Source organism: Heterodontus francisci, chromosome 1 (genome assembly GCF_036365525.1).
Source record: "Heterodontus francisci isolate sHetFra1 chromosome 1, sHetFra1.hap1, whole genome shotgun sequence".
Classification (NCBI taxonomy): domain Eukaryota; kingdom Metazoa; phylum Chordata; class Chondrichthyes; order Heterodontiformes; family Heterodontidae; genus Heterodontus; species Heterodontus francisci.
In genome coordinates this window covers 62,829,877-62,849,233 of record NC_090371.1, presented here as the reverse complement: position 1 = coordinate 62,849,233, position 19,357 = coordinate 62,829,877, and the positions used below count along the sequence as shown (strand labels likewise).

Genomic DNA, 19,357 nt, shown 5'->3' with positions numbered 1-19,357 from the left:
AATTTATAATGGCCAATTTACCTATCAACCTGCAAGTCTTTATCAAGGAAGAAGATGCAACCCAGGTAATGTTGAAAGAGGAGGTAAGTCAGACACTAGAGGGGTTTAAAATTGATAAAGAGGAAATATTGGATAGGCTGTCTATACTTAAACTGGATAAAGCACCAGGGCCAGATGAGATGCATTCAAGGATACTGAGGGAAGTGAAGGTGGAACTCACAGAGGCACTGGCCATAATTTTTCAGTCTTCCTTAGAAGTCCTCTGGTGCCAGAGGACTGAAGAATTACAAATGTTTTGCCCTTGTTCAAAAAGGGGTGTAAAGATAAGCCCAGCAACTACCGGTCAGTCAGTTTAATGTCGGTGGTGGGAAAACTGCTAGAAAAAATAATTTGGGATAAAATTAATACTTACATGGACAAATGCGAGTTACTTAAGGAAAGCCAGCATGGAAATCATGTTTAACTAACTTGCTGGAGTTGATGCGGGAAATGCTGTTGGTGTGGTGTATATGGGCTTTCAAAAGGCATTTGATACAGTGCCACACAACAGGCTTGTGAACAAACTTATAGCTCGTGGAATAAAAGCGATGGTAGCAACATGGATATGAAATTGGCTGAATGACAGGAAACAAAGTGTAGTGGTTAATGGATGTTTTACAGTCTGGAGGAAGATTTGTAGTGGAGTTCCCCAGGGTTCAGTGTTGGGAGCCTTGCTTTTCCTGATTATATATTAATGACCTAGACCTTGGTGTACAGGGCACAATTTCAAACTTTGCAGATGATATGAAACTTGGAAGCATTATGAACTGTGAGGAGGATAGTGTAGAACTTCAAAAGGACATAGACAAGTTGGTGGAATGGGTAGACAGGTGGCAGAAGAATTTCAATGCAGAGAAATGTGAAGTGATTCATTTTGGTAGGAAGAGCATGGAGAGACAATATAGAATAAAGGGTACAATTCTAAAGGGGGGGGGTGCAGAAGCACTGGGTGTATCTGTGCATAAGTCATTGAAGGTGGCAGGACAGGTTGAGAAAGCCGTTAATAAAGCATACAGTATCTTGAGCTTTATTAATCGGGGCATAGAGTACATAGCATAGGGCATAGCAAGGAAGTTATGTTGAACTTGTATAAGACACTAGTTTGGCCTCAGCTGGAGTATTGCATCCAATTCTGGGCGCCACACTTGAGGAATGACATGAGGGCATTGGAGAGAGTACAGAAAAGATTCACGAGAATGGTTCCAGGGATGAGGGATTTCAGTTATGAAGATATATTGGAGAAGTTAGGACTGTTTTCCTTGGAGAAGAGAAGGCTGAGAGGCGATTTGATAGAGGTATTCAAAATCATGAGGGGTCTGGACAGAGTAGATAGAGAAAAACAGTTCCTACTCGTGAAAGAATCGAGAACAAGAGGGCACAGATTTAAAGTATTTGATAAGAGAAGCAAAAGTCACATGAGGAAAATTTTTTTCATGCAGCGAGTGTTAAGGTCTGGAATGCACTGCCTGAGAACGCGGTGGAGGCAGATTCAATTAAAGGATTCAAAATGGAATTAGACAGTTATATGGAAAGGAAGAATGTGCAGGGATATGGGATGAAGGCAGGGGAATGGAACTGAGGGAGTTGTTCTTTTCGAGAGACGGTGCAGACACAATGGGCCGAATGGCCTCCTTCTGCGCTTTAACGATTCTGTGATTCTGTTTGACCTGAGACTATACAGTTACTGGAAGGCACCTGTTCTCAAAGAACCCAGCAGGGGTTGTTTTGCCTGGAGAAATGTTTGAAGAGAGATGACAAGCCAAGATTTATAGACATCACAGGCCTTGCTTCTGGAAAGTTTTAGTTTCATTTTGAACTGTTAAAAAATGCCAGTTGGTGTTTTACCTGAAACAGAATAAGTTTGCTCTCTGACTTGCCAGGAATAGACAGCTCAACTCTTACTCTTGAAAAGAAGTCCAATCCCCCTCACCGGGGCTTGCCGGACTGGCCCATTGACACTGCCGCTTACCTGGGGTCTGGTCCTGGCCCGTGTCTCTTGTAGTACGGGCGGTGGCACTGCTGATATTACCGAGCTGCCAGCCCTCTGATTGGCCAGTAGCTCTTGGAGGCAGGATCCCCATCCTTAAGGGACAGGGATCCCGGCGCCTGAGCGCTGTTAAATAGAGCCAAGGGGCTCTCTAAAGTGTCAAGGCAGGGTTCCTCTCGCCTTTTGGGCCCGGTGTCAGGACTCCCCGACGGCTCCATAAAATCCAGCCCAAAATGTGCTGTCCTTTCATGGACCATGTGTGGGAATAAAACTGTTAAAAATAAAGGAAAAACCAATTGTGAGTATATTAAATATATTATGTGACTATCAGTTCATCTCCTGCAGCTATCACAAATATGTACAGCATACGGCATTCCTGTATGTTTGTTTATAAGCTTGTGACACTTGCCTAGGGTGATGTGACCATGAAGAAAGGTCGTAATCAGCTCTTCAACAACCTCGCCATTTAAAATCTCTGCCCTCAAATCCTCTTCATGAGAAAACATACATGACATTCTAAATATAAAGTATTTGCAATAGAAAAGATGATACTTGTGATCCTTTATTGTTAACTAATCATACATTACAGTCAGAGTTATGGGTTTTGTACAATTTAATATCCTGGTTACACTGCAGTGCACTGTCAATTGAGATATTCACAGTCACGTAGCCAGATAACTGCAACTACAATGCCAAATCGCTTTTCTATTAAGTTCCATGGAAGTCAGATGAACATACGAAAATGATGGGCAGGAAAAGACCAATCAGGCCAAGCCTGTCCCACATCACAATGTCGAGAACATCATGGCTAAAAGGAAAGGCAGAACTCAGTGCATCTGTACTAAAATACATAGATGGAATACTGCTTACTGGCAGCCAATTGCTGGTCAGATGGATAGTCAGCTCTTTTCAAAAAGTAAAAATTGATTGAGCTGGCCAATTTATCTTTCATAAATTAAAGAAAACTTAAAATAAGACACCAATTTTAAATTTTGGGCCAATTTTCGGCAGCTAAGTAGCGATGTTAGAAACTGACCCGCTACTCAGAAATGAGGCCCGGGAGATATTAACTTCTGGACCTCATTTACATCCTGCGAGCAAGAAGTGACCCTGCAAGACCAGGCAACTGGTGAGATCTACTGCCGGGGCCTGTTCTATTCCAGAAAGCATGTTGTCGAAGGATCATGCTGCAGCCAATCTTTACTCAGTCTTACATTTATTTTGTAGAGTAAATTACAAACATTAACTCCTTACTCAAAAGCCTCCACTCAGTTTCAGTTAGTGTCTCCTCTATATATGCTCAAGTAAGGCCCTAATTAACACCCTCCACCTGCATATAATTAAACACAATTGACATACAATTAACAGATACTCTTCTCTCTTTAAATAAAACAAAACTTAAAGTTTAACATGCACAAACAACATTTCAAAACAAATCAAAATAAATTCCATACTCTGTACAAAGCATTACATTGCTAGACGCCCACCTATAGGACCCCTGACAATTTCTTTGTACAAGCATTTATTTGTTTTACAAATTTTACCCATTTAATTTTGGAGATTTCCTTTCTCTTCAGCATTTGTTTCAAGCCAGCAAGGTTAATCCATAATCTTTTCTCACTCACACTTGTAAAGTGTACATTATCCCACAAGGAACAATTATCTACATAGCATTCAATAGGTATCCTATCTTCAGTATGCCCCTTGTACAGAATCTCACCTAAAATATTTTACAACGAGAACTCCATTTCCACAGCCTCCACAAGAGCCAGTGTTTCTGCAGCTAAAGTGCTTTTAACAACCCTTTATATTTTCTTAGCTTCCCAAGCTAAAAGAACATTTCTCATTTTCACCCATCAGAAATATTATGAAACAGCTGCACACCAAGACCCATCAGCAAGATTAGCATGTGAAGCGTCACTAAAAATGATTAGTTTCACATTCTTTGGATCACCTAAGGAAGGGATCCTAAGTACGCGTTTCTCCAGTTTTTTTAATGTTTTATTTGCCCTTGAAACATTCACAACCTTTGGGTGTTTCATCGTAGTACTTAACTCCAAAACATCAAAACTAGCATCTGGTCCAATCTGAGAGCACAGCCAGTTCAATTGACCAATTAAGCTTCACAATTGCTCTGTCTCTGCTTTTGATATAACATCATCTTTCTGTGATGACCTAGCACAATTAACTGGGATGGGAGTAACACTCTCTAAATAGGATTGTTGATTTAAAGTTATTGCAGACTTAGTCTGCTTAATATCTACGCGGCACAGTGGCGCAGTGGTTAGCACCGCAGCCTCACAGCTCCAGGAACCCGGGTTCGATTCCGGGTACTGCCTGTGTGGAGTTTGCAAGTTCTCCCTGTGTCTGTGTGGGTTTTCTCCGGGTGCTCCGGTTTCCTCCCACAAGCCAAAAGACTTGCAGGTTGATAGGTAAATTGGCCATTATAAATTGTCACTAGTATAGGTAGGTGGTAGGAAAATATAGGGACAGGTGGGGATGTTTGGTAGAAATATAGGATTAGTGTAGGATTAGTATAAATGGGTGGTTGATGTTCGGCACAGACTCGGTGGGCCGAAGGGCCTGTTTCAGTGCTGTATATCTAATCTAATATATTTAAAAACCCCACAAGTCTGACTCCCAATCTTAAATTCTACTTAATAACACTTCTCAAATTCTGCAGTACTTCCCCATAAGAAATTATCAACGTGCATCACGAGGATACCTGAAAGTTTTCTTTTATGATACCAGTAAAACATTGCAGGATCTGCTTTTAGTTGAAACAACCAATTTTCAGCAAAACAGATATCACCAAGAAATACCACACCTTGGAAGCATCATTAAGGCCATAGACACATCTGTTTAGTTTCCACAGTTTGCCTTCTGCATCTGCTGCCTCTTCAGGCAGTTTCAGAAACACTTCTCTCGAAAAAGTATTACCCTGCAGAAACCCGGCTTTTATGTTGATTGTTCTACACTCCCGTGAACTTGTGGCCAAAAGAGCTAAAAAACATTTTCAAGATTACATTTCCAGCTGTGGGACAGTCTACTCTAACATCCATATCAGCCAGTCACTCTTCAAAACTACTAGCAACTAGTCTCGATTTAGCCTTATAAGTGCCACTGCAAGGACTTTTTCAGTACAAATGCATCAATGTGACAAGGCTGGCTGTCCCCTATCCGGTACCTCAGAATAAACACCAGTAGATTTTCCTGCATGTCCCACAATTGTTGTAACCAATTGATTATTCATTAGGCCCCTATGGAATATATGTCACCCGAATACCTACTTTGGGTAATTGGCTTTGAATGCGATAGCTCTGTACTGCGTGTCATGATCACTGACATTACCACTATCCAACCCTTGATCTACTGTATTCTGTTCCTCAGGACCTTCATCACAAAACACATGAGCATTTGAGGTACAAGTTGCCTCATTTCCCTCTATCAGCTGCTCAGATTCTGAGATTTTGTCATCAATCCCCATTAATCATGAAGAATGAACCTTAACAGTTTGATTTCCATGTTTGATAATTACTGTCTTGCCATCACGACCTATTACCTTACCAGGACCCTTCCATTCCCTATGACCCTCTCTTTTATAATACTCCAAATCTCCTGAATTAAGTTCCGCCTCAGATGGCCTTATACAATGCCTCAGAGTTCTCTGAATTTTCTCCAAGACCTCAGCCTTGACGAAAGCTCGTATTCCTGCGTGTAAACCATTCAAATGTGCAGAAAAAAAATGGAACTGATTGTAGTACCTTCTAGGTACACAATTGATATACAAATAACAGAGCCATCCCAGAGTCTCTTGACTGGGCGATGAAGCAGGTCTGTGGCAGAGAAGGCCTAAATTTTCCTTGTGGGGTCTGCTCAGGAAACCTGATTTGTGTTGATTTTGACTGAGGGAAGACTACTTGCTTGATGCCAAGAGACATCATGGGACCTTTAATATTTTTTATACCACTGTAACAGTCATATGGGCCTAGCTTGAATATCTCATTCAAAGGATAATGGGCAGAACTTGCAAGTTGGATATGGTTTATAATGGATGATATCAGATTGCCCAACTGCAAAACAACCTGCTTGATCTTCAAAGGAAACAGGGAGGTTATATAACAGACAGTTGATTCAATATCATTTCTTGCAATGTTTGAATGTGGCATTCTCTGAGTTTCGACTATAAATGTCACTAGTATTGTCACATGCTCAACAGATTGCAGTGCATTTGGTTTAACCCAACCACACCATTTTCTAATCATAAATCAATGGCGGCATTGATTGCTCGACACACACCTCACTTTTTAACAGTGTTACGATCAGGTGAGGAGAGGTTGAAAGGCTCCCCTCTTGTCCCTATCCTTGTTTAACCGCAACAGGGTTTATTTCTTTTAAACAGTGAATGTGCTCACCAATTCAGCGTCACCGGGATCAGTGGCCACTGCTGGGACTGCAGCCCAGTGGACGACACGGAACCAGGTGGGAAGGTAAGTTGAGCATGCCTCATCAGCAAAGGCCAGCTACCCAACCCAAACCCGAAGGGACCCGACAACATGTGTCGGGTTCGGGTCGGGTCGGGTTGCACTTCCGGGTCTGGCATTCGGGCTCAGGTCGGGCCAGGCAGCTATCGCTGGGCGGGCTTTCACATTCCCAGCACACCCGCTTGCCATGGTAAAATACCCATGGAGGCGGACAAGGGCCCTTAAGTGGTCGTTAAGTGGCCACTTAAGGACCTTGATTGGCCTCGGGCGGGCGGGCCGTTTTCCTCCCCCGCCCGACCGCCATAAAGTTGACCGGAGGTGGAAGCGAGGCAGGTAGGCCTCCCAGAGCCTCCCACTCAATTTTGCACCACCCCCAACTGCCCCCATGCCACCATCCGACCCCCTGGGGTGGCATAAAATTCATCCCGTTAGTTTATTGTACTTAAAATCAAAACCCGATCTAAGTAAAAATAACAAACTACGCTCCAACTTTCTCGCACACACAAGAATCACACACACACACACAAATAGGTTACAGAGTGATGAAGAATAGTTTGGTTGGATTCGAGTCCAGAACAAATAAAAATAATATACACTCTGTGGGGTCTGGTAATTCAGTTGTCTTCCAGATGAATTCGTGGTTCTGAAGTCCCTGGCTGGTAGAAGTGGCCCCCTTGGTTTAGGATTTACTTGGAGACAGTGATATGGGTGGCTTTCTCCCTGGTGTCTCTGTCTGTAGAAATGATAGACTTGGATGTTCCGCAGTCGCAGACAGGAACTTCAGTTGTGTAGATAGGTTGGAAAAGCTGCGGCTGTTCTCCTCAGAGAAGAGATTAAGAGGAGATTTGATAGCAGTGTTCAAAATCATGGGGAGTCTGGGCAGAGTAGATGGGAAGAAACTGTTCCCATTGGATGAAGGATCCGGAACCAGAGGGCACTGATTTAAGGTAATTGGCAAAAGAAGCAACAGCAACAAGGGAAAAACCTTTTTTTTTGGTTAGTATGCAGAATGCACTGTGTGGTGGAAGTAGATCCAATTGAGGCCTTCAGAAGAAAACTGGACAATTACCTGAAGAGAAAAAATAATTACAAGGCGATGGGGAAAAGGTGGGGTAGCAGAACTCTGTGTATTCTAGCAGAGAACTGGCACAGACACGACGGGCCGAATGTCCTCCTGTGCTGTAACTATTCTATGATTCTATAAATACCACACAGTATTATGCTTTACATAAGGCGAGTTAAATGAACTGTCACAAGTTAGTATTCAATGCCAGCTGTGTGCTCGATGTACAAGTTTTACAAACCGGTGACTGCTCAGATAGTAATATTTCGCTGCCCCAGTCTAGTCTTCTGGGAAGACCTGCGTCATAACACAGAAGGAGATCTATAATTATTTCTGCTGCTATCCCCGACGAGCTAAACGCGTGCAAGACTCGGGAAGGAAAAGGAGCCATGACACGTTCAACAGGGGTGCAGAAGGACAACTTCAGCCAACGACTTCAGACTCAGGTGTGGACTGACAGCAGGATGGATGTGGAGATAATCGACCTGGCGGAGCCTCCTAAGAGGTCCTCGCTGAGGCTGCTCATGCACAGTCTGGTGATGTTTGGAAGGGAGTTCTGCTACGCTGCAGAAGGGGCTTTCGCGACTCCGGTACTGCTCAGTGTCGGGCTCCCGAGTAGCCTCTACAGTCTGGTCTGGCTCATCAGCCCCTTTCTTGGCTTCGTGCTTCAACCCATCGTCGGCTCCGCCAGCGACTACTGCCGCTCCAAATGGGGCAGGAGGAGACCCTACATCTTGCTGATGGGGATCCTGATGGTGCTGGGAATAACTCTGTTTCTTAACGGAGACGCCTTGGTGACAGGCAAGTAGCAGTCTTCAAAACTTTACAATGTGAAATTAACAAAGCTGTACCAGGGTCAGAGTTATGCAACTTGGCTCAAACCATTCTCACAGAACTTAATATTTCACATTCCTCTTAAAAGCTCAAAAGTCTGACTTTTATTAGTGTAAAAGTTTTAACGTTAATTTCTTAGTTCACGAAATAACGGTATCTGCTTATAAACCTGTCTCCGTTGAATAGTAAGTAGTTTAAAAATACGAAAGTGCTAACTGCAAGTATTGTAGTCACATTTATTAATCTCAATACATGATCAGCAATACATGAACGTGTACACTGCAAATCTGCACTCATTAAAATAAATTCAAACGCAAATCTGTTCAGGAACTCTCGAGAATAATGGTCTAATTGAAAATTTATTTTAGCGATCATAAAGGACAGGAAACAAAGACATATTTGGGGCGTCCTTATCACTGTTTTCGGCGTGATCGTCTTTGACTTCTCAGCTGACTTCATCGACAGCCCTATCAAGGCTTATTTATTTGATGTCTGCTCCCATCAGGATAAAGAAAAGGCCTTGCACTTCCATGCACTGTTAACTGGTGAGTACATTCCTTTCAATCCTGACAGTTGGCCATGTGCAATTATCACGAGTTGCTCCTCGACTTCAGCAGAACTCAACTCGTGATCTTGTCAACCAGAGACCGAAAATAAACAGTTAATTTTCAGGTGCAAAAGAATCCCTTTGATTTATTATTTCTGAAATCACTTTCAAACAATTGACTAAATGTAATCTGTTCTTCTGTCATTAACTCTTTCTCTTCAATTCTCTCAACTTTTTTTCTTTAAGATGAGAGATGGTGGGTGGTGTAGTATATACTGTGATGGGCAAAAGAACCACGAATGGTTGCTGGCTGCATTTGGGTGGTGATTGCAAGGGAATATGATTCACATTGGCTCCCTTCCCATTCCCTCCTCAACCACTTGCCCTTCCCCCAACTCCTCACTCTCATAACATCCCTTACACCTTCAATGTTCCAATACTCGTGCTCCTTCTGACAGAACTTTCAATTCTACCACTGCCCATACCTTACCCCTTTATTGAACAATGAAGTTAACTCTTGTATCCTCCTTGCCCTTCCTCCTGCTGGGCTGTCACTCACCTCATTCTTAGGAGTTAGGTTGGAAGCTAAAAGGCAGGACGAGCAGAGTAGTAATCTCAGGATTGATACCGGTGCCACGTGCTAGTGAGGCTAGAAACAGAGAGCGAGTGCAGCTGAACACGTGGCTACAGAGCAGGTGTAGGAGGGAGGGCTTCAGATATGTGGATCATTGGGATACCTTCTGGGGGAGATGGGACCTGTACAAGAAGGACGGGTTGCATCTGAACTGGAGGGGCACCAATATCCTGGGCGGGAGGTTTGCTAGAGCTCTTCGGGAGGGTTTAAACTAGTTTGGCAGGGGGATGGGAACCGGAGCTACGGATCAGTGGATGGGGTAGCTGTTCAACAGGCAGATACAGAGTGCAGAGAGTCTGTGAGGAAGGTTAGACAGTTGACAGGGCAAAGTTGCAGGCAGTATGATGGGTTGAAGTGTGTCTATTTTAACGCAAGAAGTGTCAGGAATAAGGGTGATGAACTTAGAGCATGGATCAGTACTTGGAGCTACGACGTTGTGGCCATTACGGAGACTTGGATATCACAGGGGCAGGAATGGATGTTGGATGTTCCGGGGTTTAGATGTTTCAAAAGGAATAGGGAGGGAGGTAAAAGAGGTGGGGGAGTGGCATTGCTAATCAGGGATAGTATCACAGCTGCAGAAAGGGAGGTCGTCGAGGAGGGTTTGTCTACTGAGTCATTATGGGTGGAAGTCAGAAACAGGAAAGGAGCAGTCACTTTATTGGGAGTTTTCTATAGACCCCCCAATAGCAACAGAGACACGGAGGAACAGATTGGGAGGCAGATTTTGGAAAGGTGCAGAAGTAACAGGGTTGTTGTCATGGGTGACTTCAACTTCCCTAATATTGATTGGAACCTCCTTAGTGCAAATAGTTTGGATGGAGCAGGTTTTGTCAGGTGTGTCCAGGAAGGTTTCCTGACTCAATATGTAGATAGGCCGACTAGAGGGGAGGCTATGTTGGATTTGGTGCTTGGCAACGAACCAGGCCAGGTGGCAGATCTCTCGGTGGGAGAGCATTATCGGTGATAGTGATCACAACTCCCTGACCTTTACTATAGTCATGGAGAGGGATAGGAGTAGACGGGATGGGAAAATATTTAATTGGGGGAGGGGGAATTACAATGCTATTAGGCAGGAACTGGGGAGCTTAAATTGGGAACAGATGTTCTCAGGGAAATGCACGACAGAAATGTGGAGGTTGTTTAGGGAGCACTTGCTGCGACTGCTGGATAGGTTTGTCCCGATGAGGCAAGGAAGGGATGGTAGGGTGAAGGAACCTTGGATGACAAGAGATGTGGAACAGCTAGTCAAGAGGAAGAAGGAAGCTTACTTAAGGTTGAGGAAGCAAGGATCAGACGGGGCTCCAGAGGGTTACAAGGTAGCCAGGAAGGAACTGAAGAATGGACTTAGGAGAGCTAGGAGGGGACATGAAAAAGTCTTGGCGGGTAGGATTAAGGAAAATCCCAAGGCATTCTACACTTATGTGAGGAACAAGAGGATGGCCAGAGTGAGGGTAGGGCTGATCAGGGATAGTGGAGGGAACTTGTGCCTGGAGTCGGAGGAGGTAGGGGAGGTCCTTAATGAATACTTTGCTTCAGTATTCACTAGTGAGAGGGACCTTGTCGTTTGTGAGGACAGCGTGAAACAGGCTGATATGCTGGAACAGGTTGATGTCAAGAAGGAGGATGTGCTGGAAATTTTGAAAGACATGAGGATAGATAAGTCCCCGGGGCCAGACGGGATATACCCAAGGTTATTACAGGAAGCGAGGGAAGAGATTGCCGCGCCTTTGGCGATGATCTTTGCGTCCTCACTGTCCACTGGAGTAGTAGCAGATGATTGGAGGGTGGCAAATGTTGTTCCCTTGTTCAAGAAAGGTAATAGGGATAACCCTGGGAATTACAGACCAGTCAGTCTTACGTCAGTGGTGGGCAAATTATTGGAGAGGATTCTAAGAGACAGGATTTATGATTATTTGGAAAAGCATAGTTTGATTAGAGATAGTCAGCATGGCTTTGTGAGGGGCAGGTCATGCCTCACAAGCCTTATTGAATTCTTTGAGGATGTGACAAAACACATTGATGAAGGAAGAGCAGTGGATGTGGTGTATATGGATTTTAGCAAGGCGTTTGATAAGGTTCCCCATGGTAGGCTCATTCAGAAAGTAAGGAGGCATGGGATACAGGGAAAGTTGGCTGTCTGGATACAGAATTGGCTGGCCCCATAGAAGACAGGGGGTGGTAGTAGATGGAAAGTATTCAGCCTGGAGCTCGTTGACCAGTGGTGTTCCGCAGGAATTTGTTCTGGGACCTCGGCTCTTTGTGATTTTTATAAATGACTTGGATGAGGAAGTGGAAGGCTGGGTTAGTAAGTTTGCCGATGACACAAAAGGTTGCTGGAGTTGTGGATAGTGTGAAGGGCTGTTGTAGGTTGCAACGGGACATTGACAGGATGCAGAGCTGGGCTGAGAAGTGGCAGATGGAGTTCAACCTGGAAAAGTGTGAAGTGATTCATTTTGGAAGGTCGAATTTGAATGCAGAATACAGGCTTAAAGACAGGATTCTTGGCAGAGTGGAGGAACAGAGGGATCTTGGGGTCCACGTCCATAGATCCCTCAAAGTTGCCACCCAAGTTGATAGGGTTGTTAAGAAGGCGTATGGTGTGTTGGCTTTCATTAACAGGGGGATTGAGTTTAAGAGGCGCGAGGTTATGCTGCAGCTATATAAAGCCCTGGTTAGACCACACTTGGAATATTGTGTTCAGTTCTCGTCGCCTCATTATAGGAAGGATGTGGAAGCTTTAGAGAGGGTGCAGAGGAGATTTACGAGGATGCTGCCTGGACTGGAGGGCATGTCTTATGAAGAAAGGTTGAGGGAGCTAGGGCTTTTCTCATTGGAGCGAAGAAGGATGAGAGGTGACTTGATAGAGGTGTACAAGATGATGAGAGGCATAGATAGAGTGGATGGCCAGAGACTTTTTCCCAGGGCGGAAAGGGCTATCACCAGGGGGCATAATTTTAAGGTGATTGGAGGAAGGTTTGGGGGAGATATCAGAAGTAGGTTCTTTACACAGAGAGTGGTGGGTGCGTGGAATGCACTGCCAGCGGTGGGTTTTTTAAATTCATTCACGGGATGTGGGCGTCGCTGGCCAGGCCAGCATTTATTGCCCATCCCTATTTGCCCTTGAGAAGGTGGTGGTGAGCTGCCTTCTTGAACCGCCGCAGTCCATGTGGGGTAGGTGCACCCACAGTGCTGTTAGGAAGGGAGTTCCAGGATTTTGACCAGGGAGAGTGAAGGAACGGCGATATAGTTCCAAGTCAGGATGGTGTGTGACTTGGAGGGGAACTTGCAGATGGTGGTGTTCCCATGTATTTGCTGCCCTTGTCCTTCTAGTTGGTAGAGGTAGCGGGTTTGGAAGGTGCTGTCTAAGGAACCTTGGTGCATTGCTGCAGTGCATCTTGTAGATGGTACACACTGCTGCCACTGTGCGTCGGTGGTGGAGGGAGTGAATGTTTGTAGAAGCAGATACATTAGGGACATTCAAGCGACTCTTGGGATAGGTACATGGATGATAGTAGAATGAAGGGTTTGTAGGTAGTTTGATCTTAGAGTAGGTTAAAGGGTCGGCACAACATTGTGGGCCGAAGGGCCTGTACCGTGCTGTACTGTTCTATGTTCTATGTTAACCCTCCATGCACTTGCTCCTCTCCCATTCACCCTCTGCAAGGGAGGGTGGCGAGAGGCTGGAGACTCCCTGAACCAGTTTTCTTCCTCCACTCCTCCTTCTATCCCCCCTATTTGTCTGTTTCCTTGAAATCAGCTATGCTTTCAAAATTCAACTTAAAAAAAAATCAAATTGGAATCGCCTTTGCCTCCATTTGTGCCTTTTCCCCTTTCTCCCTTTTTTTCTTAAATATTAGAAATTGGGCTCTATCTCAACTCTAAGCAATTATTATTGAACTGTTCTAACTCTTAAAACACAGGTGAGATTCTTTTGCTGTCTTCAAAATTCAACTATTTTTTGAAAACTGAAGTAGCATTAAATATTGTTTTTCTCTCTCTCTCTCCATGCTGTAACTCACTTTCTTTCACCCAGTCTCTCTCTCATCACTTAGTATAGTTGATAAAATTAATAAAACACAATACAAAAGCTATAAAAGTGTGTAATTAGTAAACTGTCATTTTTTTCTCACTGTCACACACATACATCCATACAGTCGCTTCTTCAAAAAGATACTGCATAATGTTTACCTCAATAAAGCTTTTGAAATGTGTCCTATTTTTCAAAAGTATTTAAAGGAAAGCTAATGAGCAGAAAATGCTGAAAGCTGAGAAAAATATTCCACCAGTACAGCTGTCTGGTATTGATGTATCCAGGAAATTAGACACACTGGGCTGAATTTTGAACTCGGTGGCATGCCCGCATTCACTGGCTGCCATCAAGCCCCCTGATATTAATCGCGGGGGCTCATTAGAATCACGGCGCTACGTCGCCCTCCCCATATTATGTGGGGAGAGGCGGGACATTCGGCGCAGTGAGAGAGTCTTTGACAGCTGTGCAACAGGTACTGGGATCCTATTTTAAGCACCCCAGCACCGGCCTCCTGACAGCTGCCAAAGAAATACTTACCTGACTGCTGAAGAGTGGTGCTGCTGCAGCATCGGTAGATAGAGAAGCAGAGTTAACTCGTCCAAGTTCACAGACCTTAAAATTAACTCTGCTTCTCTCTCCACAAATGCTGCCTGACCTGCCGAGTTTCTCCAGCACTTTCCACTTTGCTGTCACATACTTACCCTGCTGTGTCCCAGTGTCCTGTGAAGTTGCGATTCTCTTCTCCCACTCTCGTGTAACATTCCTTCTTGTAGGCATGCCGCACCTGGGTGAATAATCTTAATTTTGCACATTCCAGGACGTGAGATTAAATAGACCATAAAAGGTATTACAGAGAACACGATGGAGAGGCGGCATAATCGGCGTAGGTAAGTAAGCATTACCATATGCTAATTGTGGTGCCACCGCTGTGCAGCGAGGGGGCCGCACCAAGGTCCTGCTGGTGCTGGAGGGCCCATCTCAATGTCACAGGTTGAGGCGGCCTTCTCCCCGCAGCATTTTACCGGCCCCCGCCGCCGCGACCCGCGGTGTCGAGGGGCTGGTAAAATTCAGCCCACTACATAAATTCAGACTGCACAATCTAAAATTTAGCTCACAAAGTTGCAGCTGCAGGCAAAAATAGGCTTTTAGAAAGAGACTGAAACCGTCAGCTGATAACTTTAATGAAGTCGTTAAAGACACAAAATGCAATTCGATGGAAAATTTAACTACTATGTTATGAGAGATTTCAACCATTAATTCAGACATTAAACATTTCAGTTACTGAGAAACAAAATTGCAGATGAAAAAATGTTTCATTATTTGTGAGACCAAGAGGCCAGATTGTGAGATCAACTGACAAGTGGCCATTTACAAACCTTTTACAAATGTGGATGTAGCAGTGGAATGCCATGTTCCCTGGTTGAGTGGATGGATAAGCAAAGCTTCTTTTAAACCAAGCACTGGGAGGTGTGTATGAAGGGCCTGTGATGACTTAGTGAAATTAAAAGCAAAATACTGCGGATGCTGGAAATCTGAAATAAAAACAAGAAATGCTGGAAATACTCAGCAGGTCTGGCAGCATCTGTGGAGAGAGAAGCCGAGTTAACATTTCAGGTCAGTGACCCTTCTTCAGAACTGACAAATATTATAAACGTAAAAGGTTATAAGCAAGTAAAGTGGGGGTGGGGCAAGAGATAACAAAGGAGAAATAGGACAAGGTCACATAATAGCTGACCAGAAGGTCATGGAGCAAAGATATGTTGATAGTGTGTTGAAAGACAAAGCATTAGTAAAGAAAGGGTGTTAACGGACTGAAAATTGAACAGCCGCAAGTACAAACATAAAAAAAAGTGGGTCAGCAAACTGAACAAACTAAGATGAAATAAAATAAAATAAACACAAAAAGAATTTTTGAAAAGGAAAAAGAAAAAATAACTAAAAATAAAAGTAAAATGGGGGCCCATCATGCTCTGAAATTATTGAACTCAAATGTTCAGTCCGGCAGGCTGTAGTGTGCCTAATTGGTACATGAGATGCTGTTCCTCGAGCTTGCGTTGATGTTCACTGGAACTCTGCAGCAATCCCAGGACGGAGATGAGAGCAGGGGGGAGTGTTGAAATGCCAAGCAACCGGAAGCTCGGGGTCCTGCTTGCGGACTGAGCAGAGGTGTTCCACAAATCGGTCACCCAGTCTGCGTTTGGTCTCCCCAATGTAGAGGAGATCACGTTGTGAGCAGCGAATACAGTATACTACATTGAAAGAAGTACAAGTAAATCGCTGCTTCACCTGAAAGGAGTGTTTGGGGCCTGGGATAGAGAGGAGGTAAATGGGCAGGTATTACACCTCCTGCGATTGCAGGGGAAGGTGCCGTGGGAAGGGGATTAGGTGGTGGGGGTAATGGAGGAGTGGACCAGGGTGTCATGGACGGAACGATCTCTTCGGAATGCTGACAGGGGAAAGGAGGGGAAGATGCATTTGGTTGTGGCGTCATGCTGGAGGTGGTGGAAATGGCAGAGAATGATCCTATGGATATGGAGGCTAATGGGGTGGAAAGTGAGGACAAGGGGAACCCTGTCACGGTTCTGGGAGGGAGGGGAAGGGGTGAGGGTCGAGGTGCGGGCAATGGGCTGGACACGGTTGAGGGCCCTGTCAACCACAGTGGGGGGGAATCCTCGGTTGAGGAAAAAGGAAGACACATCAGAAGCGCTGTCATGGAAGGTAGCATCATCAGAGCAGATGACTTAGTGAAACTTGTATCCCTCTCTCCTTCCCTGGAGAAAAACATTCACCCTTGGTGTAGCAATTTTGCCTGACTTCATCACCAAGATTGGAAACACATTGTCTATGTAAGAAGGAGAATTGCATAACCTGGCACTGTGGACCATAGGCTATTAGAGCATCAACTTGCCATGCCACTACATTATTAATGTAATGTAGGTTCACAATATTGGACAACATCATGTGACTGGGACAGAGTAAAATGTTTTAAAATTAATTTTAAATGTTACCACATTCCATTTTGTTTACATTGAAGATAGACCTCAGTGATTAAAAGACAAGCCAACGAATGGTACATTGTTATGACCAAGGCAGGAGGAGTGCACTGTTAATTCAGTCCCACTTCCCCACAGGTCACAACATATATTTTAAATTTTCTCACTTACTGATACAGTCAATCATATACTCTATTTTCCCAGAATAGAACACACTAACCAGGTTTCTTAACAACAAAATTATCAGTTTATTATAAAAACATGTAATGAAGTAAAACATAAACGCACAGATTAAAATTTTAAAGTCCCAACATTAAATTTTAAAGTCTCCTTTTCAGTTCTTTTCAGGTTATGTTGAGAATTATTTTTAGTAGGCTTTCTTCAAATACAGGAAACAAGATGAATTGACACAATGGACTTCTCAGGGTCTTTAGAATTTTGCTGGAAAATGAAGCTGGGTTGTGGTCTTCTCCTCTTCTTCCTTGGAATTCTCTCCTACTGCAGCAGACTTAACTTTATCTCACTCCGGAAGGTAAAACACACACTGTCTGACAACCAAAAAGCTTGTCAGTTTTCTGCCCATCCCAGGTGCTCTGCTACTATTGGGCGTGTCCAATTGAGGGTTCACTTGTCTCTTCTCTGCCCCTGTTAGCAGGGTTTCTGTTCTACCTTTAACTTGAGTCTTGTGACAACCAGTAACGTTGTTGCCAATCCGGCTCCCTCAGTGTCCACATGATGGCTCTTTTTTTTAAAAAAAAACTGGTTCAACATTTATTCAGTTCAATCCTTTAAAAAATATTTTTAACAAAAAACAGAATCACTTTCATAACAACGTGCAATGAGTTGTGGTGGCTCCAATAGGAATTGATTATTTTAATGAACAAATTGCTTGTCAGTATGTGTCCTGTTTTGGTTATTTCTCATGCAGTATATTATACAGTGCTATCAAGCGGCACTTGCTTAGCAATAACCTGCTCAGTGACGCTTTGGGTTCCTCCAGGATGACTTAGCGCCTGACCTCATTACAGCCTTGGTTCAAACATGGACAAAAGTGCTGAACTCAAGAGGTGAGGTGAGAGTGACTGCCCTTGATATCAAGGCAGCATTTGACTGAGTATTGCATCAAGGAGCCCTAGCAAAACTGGAGTCAGTGAGAATCAGGGGAAAACTGTCCACTGGTTGGAGTCATACGTAGCACAAAGGAAGATGGTTGTGGTTGTTGGAGGTCAAACATCTGAGCTCCAGGACATCACTGCAGGAGATCCTCAGGGTAGTGTCCTAGGCCCAACCATCTTCAGCTGCTTCATCAATGACCTTCCTTCAATTATAAGGTCAGAAGTGGGGAGGTTCGCTGATGATTGCACAATGTTCAGCACCATTTGTGACTCTTCAGATACTGAAGCAGGTGGTGTAGAAATGCAGCAAGACCTGGACAATATCCAGGCTTGGGCTGATAAGTGGTAAGTAACATTCGCGCCACACAAGTGCCAGGCTATGACTGTCTTCAACAAGAGAGAATCTAACCATCTCCCCTTGACATTCAATGGCATTACCATCGCTGAATCCCCCACTATCACCAACCTGGGGATTACCATTAACCAGAAACTGAACTGGAGTAGCCATATAAATACTGTGGCTACAAGAGAAGGTCATAGGCTAGGAATCCTGCATTGAGTAACTCACTTTCTGACTCCCCAAAACCTGTCCACCATCTACAAGGCACAAGTCAGGAGTGTGATGGAATACTCTCCACTTGCCTAGATGGGTACAGCTCCAACAACACTTAAGAAGCTCAACACCATTCAGGACAAAGCAGCCTGCTTGATTGGCACCCCATCCACAAACATTCACTCCCTCCACCACAGACACACAGTGGTGGCAGTGTGTGCCATCTACAAGGTGCACTGCAGCAATGCACCAAGGCTCCAAACCCGTGACCTCTACCACCTAGAAGGACGAGGACAGCAGATGCATGGGAACACCACCACCTGCAATTTCCCCTCCATGCCTCACACCATCCTGACTTGGAACTATATCGCTGTTCCTTCACTGTCACTAGGTCAAAATCCTGGAGCTCCCACTATTAACATCCTGGAGGATAAACGCTTGCATCTACTTGTTGGGCTGAATGACCTATTATTATGTAATACTTTGTAAAAATCTATTGGAATATATGGTGATTAAAGGAATTGCAGGTGTGATGAACCCTAACACTAGGAATGTTGTCACTATATGTGAAAACCAGTCAGGGATTGGGAGAGATTTTCAGCGTCTGCTGAGAACTGTGTGAAGTGGGTGGAGTGGCTGTGCCACCAACTTGCAGCTGGCATCGGAAGGCCTGAACTATTTATAGATTCATGTCTCACTTGAACACAACCAACGATCTGCATGTGCCAAATGAACACACCACTGCAGCACACTGGCTGTGGGAGGCTGGGAGATTGGATGGGTCCTACATTGAGCAGCTAGCAGCTCAAGTCTGGGAGACTGGTGGGCAGGTACAGACAAGAACTGGGCCAAAGTATTTTAATAAGGCCAGGATGACCACCCCTGCTCTTCTTGGCTGCACAAAAAGTTAAAAAAAGGTCTGTGGAGTAGACACTAATGGTCCCTTTAATGACTGCTTGTCAGACTATTTACCACTTAGTAAATGAGTGGAGTGTGCACAGTGCATGCTCTGCCCTTTTGTACTCCAGAATCAGGATCCACCAACAGCAGAGAACCTCAATTTGCAAATTCAATT

At 44.3% G+C, this 19,357-nt stretch overlaps 1 protein-coding gene across 1 annotated transcript in view; it reads left to right on the top strand.

The window, feature by feature from the left end:
* Nucleotides 1-7,962: 7,962 nt before the first annotated feature.
* The window catches only part of slc45a2 (solute carrier family 45 member 2), a 94,178-nt gene continuing 82,783 nt past the window's right edge, over nucleotides 7,963-19,357 (top strand). Inside the window, exons 1-2 of the mRNA XM_068009820.1 lie at nucleotides 7,963-8,374; nucleotides 8,776-8,952. Coding sequence (XP_067865921.1) covers nucleotides 7,963-8,374; nucleotides 8,776-8,952 — 589 coding nt within the window. The remainder of the gene's footprint in view (nucleotides 8,375-8,775; nucleotides 8,953-19,357) is intronic.